Source organism: Sinocyclocheilus anshuiensis, unplaced genomic scaffold (genome assembly GCF_001515605.1).
Source record: "Sinocyclocheilus anshuiensis isolate Anshui unplaced genomic scaffold, SAMN03320099.WGS_v1.1 scaffold914, whole genome shotgun sequence".
In the NCBI taxonomy this organism is placed as follows: domain Eukaryota; kingdom Metazoa; phylum Chordata; class Actinopteri; order Cypriniformes; family Cyprinidae; genus Sinocyclocheilus; species Sinocyclocheilus anshuiensis.
The window spans coordinates 3,971,183-3,976,751 of NW_015539870.1; the positions used below are offsets into that span (position 1 = coordinate 3,971,183).

The 5,569-nt window shown below is 35.5% G+C and overlaps 1 protein-coding gene across 1 annotated transcript in view; it reads left to right on the forward strand.

Moving 5' to 3' along the window:
- LOC107685172 (chondroitin sulfate N-acetylgalactosaminyltransferase 1-like) overlaps positions 1-5,569 on the forward strand; it is a 40,778-nt gene that overhangs the window by 18,224 nt on the left and 16,985 nt on the right. The window contains exon 3 of the mRNA XM_016481685.1: positions 1,247-1,463. Coding sequence (XP_016337171.1) covers positions 1,247-1,463 — 217 coding nt within the window. The remainder of the gene's footprint in view (positions 1-1,246; positions 1,464-5,569) is intronic.

A 5,569-nucleotide genomic window follows, 5' to 3' on the forward strand; every position in this document is an offset into this window, starting at 1 on the left:
GAGATAGTGAATTGGTGGGTTTTTGTTAAATGTGAGCCAAAATCATCACAATTAAAAGAACCAAAGACTTAAACTACTTCAGTCTGTGTGCATTGAATTTATTTAATACACGAGTTTCACAATTTGAGTTGAATTACTGAAATAAATGAACTTTTCCACGACATTCTAATTTATTGAGATGCACCTGTACTATGTATGTACAGCTGAATAATGAAAAGTCTGTAATCTGGGTTTGTATAAAAGGTGTTTATTGTATTTGAGCACACATACTTGGTATTGCTCGAGGATTTTGCTGCATGTGCTCTCAGGTAAAAGCGTGATTTTAGATAACATCATGTGTTTGCTGAGAGTGACAAAAGATTGCCCAGAAAGCGAGATGGTCCTCACTGCAGAACACGAGATCCAGGGGGCGTGGTTGGATCCAGATCCAACTCCTCCCACCTTACATATACCTAAACTTACCCGTCTCCACCCCCTGATCCCTAAACCCACCTATCTCCACCCCCTAGATGTGGATCCAACCACGCCCCCTGAATCTTGTGTTCTGCAGTGAGGGGCTACTGCAGAAAGCAGTTTTATGCAAATGACTAACCTCCAGCACACAGTCGAGTGGAGTTTTAGAAAACTCCAAATTCATTAACATTAGAATGAGGTTAACAGCAAATTGATGTGCGTACACATGTGTTGTGAATTAGATTGTAAATTGTTGTGAGACGTTCTCCTGTGGACACAAATATGAAATAATCCATGCAATTATTAGTGAATGAGACCCACTTTTTACTTCAGGACCCAACTATGTCTCACACTGTCCAAGAAACCAAAGTTTACAATCAAAAGTCAGAGATTTAAATATAAACTCAACTATTTCTCGTCAAAATTGTCCAAAACCAAATGATCTGAGCTGTAATATTCACATTAATTTGATCACACTTTACTCTTGTTGTATGTCAGCCTAACTGAGAACTCCACGTTGCTCAGTAACCACTGAGCAATGAAATGTTACTTTCCTCTGGGTTTTTCTTCGAGATATTTGTGACGGGCTTTTGAATGCCTGCCTTCATAGTCTTGATGTGTGTGTCTTCCTTCACGCTCGTGTCTTTGTACGTTTTGTGTGTTTATCTTTGTAGTATTTGTCCTTGAGCTTTAGATTTCTTAGAAATGTTGCTTTGCTTGTGTGCGTCCATGTGGGTGTTTGGGTAAACTGTTTCTTTTCTTCACTGTTCTCAATGTCTTCTCATCACGGCAGGCATAGCACGCACTGAGAAGGACAAGGGCACGCTGTACGAGCTGACCTTCCGTGGAGAGCAGAAGCAGGAGTTCCGTAGGCTGCTTCTCTTCCGCCCCTTCGGCCCCCTCATGAAAGTGAAAAGTGAGCTGGTGGAGACGGCCAACATGCCCATTAACATTGTGCTGCCCCTGTCCCAGAGAGCCGACAAATTCAAACAGTTCATGCACAACTTCAGGTGACTCCACTGTCATTCTTCTCTGTTATTATCTGTTGTTGTTTATCATTCTCTGCACCCTTATTTTTTTTCTTTTTCACAATTCAAACTCTCTGTCTTCCCGGCACTTTCCACAAATAAGGTACACGTTGGTGTCCAATATTTTTAAAGCGTTCATGCCACAGATCCCATGTTGAGAGATTGTTGAACGATTAGATATGTTTCATAAGCTATTACCTATTATTATACCTACTGTTATTGACTCTGCCTAAAATTAAAATCATATAGCAATGTCATCATTATCTGTTCAATTTATATTCAGTTTTAAATTTATTTCAGGGTTTGCATTATTGTGCAGTCAACACAAACACAGTGTTTAGTTTTTCATGTGCTTCTGTGGCTCAGTCATGATAAAAATGGTCTCAGTTTAAATATAATTTTCGTGTTTATGTGGCAAGTTATGGAATACCGTATGTTATGAAAATATCAGTATTGGATATTATAGTATATTGGATATTACAGTATTTGCAACTCTAAGCCTGCATTTATTTGATCACAATTTCCAGTAAAAACAGTAATATTGTGAAATTTAAAATAACTGTTCTATGTTAATATATTTCAAAATGTAATTTATTCCTGTGTTGGTAAAGCTGAATTTTCAGCATCATTACTCCAGTCGTCAGTGTCAATTAAAATCATATAGCAGTTGTCATCTTTATTTGTTGGATTTATATTTAGTTCCTTTTCGTACAGAGTTTGTATTTTGCATGCAATCGTGTTATCGCATGATTTACCTCATTATAAAAAATGTAAAACATCAACAAGTTTGGACCCTTATACAACATGAGTGGAATTAAATCATTTGATTCCATTTATCAAATTTGACAAAACCATAGATTTTTTTTTCTTTAATTTATGGAAAATATAATTTTACCATTCACATCTAGTTCCAGACTAGCTTGTCCCTACTGAGTCTGTAGTATATTGTATATTTTGTATATTTAATTTGAATGTTTATTTTTAATGTTTATTGCTAGACGATAACAAAATTGCACAAATCAGGATTAAACTGTATTTAAACTTTTAGTAATAGCAAAAATCACAAATAAATAAATAACCAAAAATGCATTTTTTTAAATGGTTTTTGGTCCTATTTTGTACCCTGTTTGTGAAAAGTTTCTTCAGTCTTTTTCCTCTACATCTGCCAGTCTTTCTCAGTCATTTTTCTTCAACCTCTACATCTTATTTTACATCTAATTTCTGTTTTTTTTTTGTTTTTTTATTAGTGCTTCCGAGCAGTGTTTAAAGAGTCTTATATTAGGCATTGAGTGAACACTTTGACCTCATTCTTGTTTCAGAGGCAGGAGAGGACAAACAGGGGATTGTGGGTTATGTTCACATACAGAATGAGCTCAATGCCAGCAGAGCCATCAAACTAATTTGTTGTGACGTACATGGTAGTGCAGTGCATCTAGATAGTGGTTGTGCTCTCAAAACAAACAGTGTTTCGTTTTTTTCATGCACTTTTGTGGCTCAGTCATGAAAGAAATTATTAGTCTAAATCATTTTTGTGTTTATGTGCAAAGTTATGGAATATGTTATGAAAGAATGAATATTTGATATGCAATATCAAAAAGACATTAAAGGCGCAATATGTAAGATTTTTTTATTAAAATATCCAAAAACCACTAGAACAGTGTTATATTTTTTGCTGACTTGTGTACGTACATTATCCCAAATGTTTCGAAGAATGTTTAAATCCAGAGAAATAAGCAATTTTAACTAGTGACACGAACCGTGTCCATAGTGTCATTGTGTCGCCTGCCAATGACGTCATAACGCCTCGATTTCTGGTTTTGTTTTGTAGAAAACATGGAAACACCAAAGACGCTTTAATATGTTGTGCGTTTTAATAGACCGGTGACGACCGCACAGAGTAGCATAATAATAGAACTTTCAAACGTATCTAGTATGATAAAACAGCACTGCTTTACCCCACATATGCACGACCGGAAGGAGCGGAAGTGGTCGAGTGTGGCATAATAAAAGCTCCACTGCTTTCGAGCCGTGTGTCACGCTCGTTCAGCAGCCTCGTTTTGTTTCGACGGCTTTCCGCCTCACCCTGCTTCATACTATATTCCTGTGTTGGTAAAGCTGAATTTTCAGCATCATTACTCCAGTTGTCAGTGTCAATTAAAATCATATAGCAGTTGTCATCTTTATTTGTTGGATTTATATTTAGTTCCTTTTCGTACATAGTTTGCATTTAGCATGCAATCGTGTTATCGCATGATTTACCTCATTATAAAAAATGTAAAACATCAACAAGTTTGGACCCTTATACAACATGAGTGGAATTAAATCATTTGATTCCATTTATCAAATTTGACAAAACCATAGATTTTTTTTTCTTTAATTTATGGAAAATATAATTTTACCATTCACATCTAGTTCCAGACTAGCTTGTCCCTACTGAGTCTGTAGTATATTGTATATTTTGTATATTTAATTTGAATGTTTATTTTTAATGTTTATTGCTAGACGATAACAAAATTGCACAAATCAGGATTAAACTGTATTTAAACTTTTAGTAATAGCAAAAATCACAAATAAATAAATAACCAAAAATGCATTTTTTTAAATGGTTTTTGGTCCTATTTTGTACCCTGTTTGTGAAAAGTTTCTTCAGTCTTTTTCCTCTACATCTGCCAGTCTTTCTCAGTCATTTTTCTTCAACCTCTACATCTTATTTTACATCTAATTTCTGTTTTTTTTTTGTTTTTTTATTAGTGCTTCCGAGCAGTGTTTAAAGAGTCTTATATTAGGCATTGAGTGAACACTTTGACCTCATTCTTGTTTCAGAGGCAGGAGAGGACAAACAGGGGATTGTGGGTTATGTTCACATACAGAATGAGCTCAATGCCAGCAGAGCCATCAAACTAATTTGTTGTGACGTACATGGTAGTGCAGTGCATCTAGATAGTGGTTGTGCTCTCAAAACAAACAGTGTTTCGTTTTTTTTCATGCACTTTTGTGGCTCAGTCATGAAAGAAATTATTAGTCTAAATCATTTTTGTGTTTATGTGCAAAGTTATGGAATATGTTATGAAAGAATGAATATTTGATATGCAATATCAAAAAGACATTAAAGGCGCAATATGTAAGATTTTTTTATTAAAATATCCAAAAACCACTAGAACAGTGTTATATTTTTTGCTGACTTGTGTACGTACATTATCCCAAATGTTTCGAAGAATGTTTAAATCCAGAGAAATAAGCAATTTTAACTAGTGACACGAACCGTGTCCATAGTGTCATTGTGTCGCCTGCCAATGACGTCATAACGCCTCGATTTCTGGTTTTGTTTTGTAGAAAACATGGAAACACCAAAGACGCTTTAATATGTTGTGCGTTTTAATAGACCGGTGACGACCGCACAGAGTAGCATAATAATAGAACTTTCAAACGTATCTAGTATGATAAAACAGCACTGCTTTACCCCACATATGCACGACCGGAAGGAGCGGAAGTGGTCGAGTGTGGCATAATAAAAGCTCCACTGCTTTCGAGCCGTGTGTCACGCTCGTTCAGCAGCCTCGTTTTGTTTCGACGGCTTTCCGCCTCACCCTGCTTCATACTACGATGTTAATAAATCTTTAATACATTAGCTCATCTGCCCGAGTCCCGTCGGATTGCTTCGGCTGTGGGGATGAAGACGACAAATCCCATGATTCCTCACTCAGTCACGGCATCATCAAACTACGCCTTTGTTTACTACGCCTTTGCCTCTTTGTTTATTTTGAATATGCACCCTCCAGCGGTGAAAACTTACATATTGTGCCTTTAAGAGAGGCATCTAAAGTTTTTTTTGCATTTATTTAGTCAAAAATACAGTAAAAACAGCATTTAGAAAATAAATTAATTAGAAAAGTCTTTACTGTCACTCTTGATCAATTAAATTTTTCTTTGCTAAATAAAATTAGAAATTTATTTAAAAAAAATCTTACTGACCCCAAACTTTTGAACAGTAGCAGTGTTGGGGGTAACGCATTACAAGTTACATAATCAGATTACTTTTTTTCAAGAAATTAGAAAAGAAACGATTAATTTTTAAATTTTTTAAATTA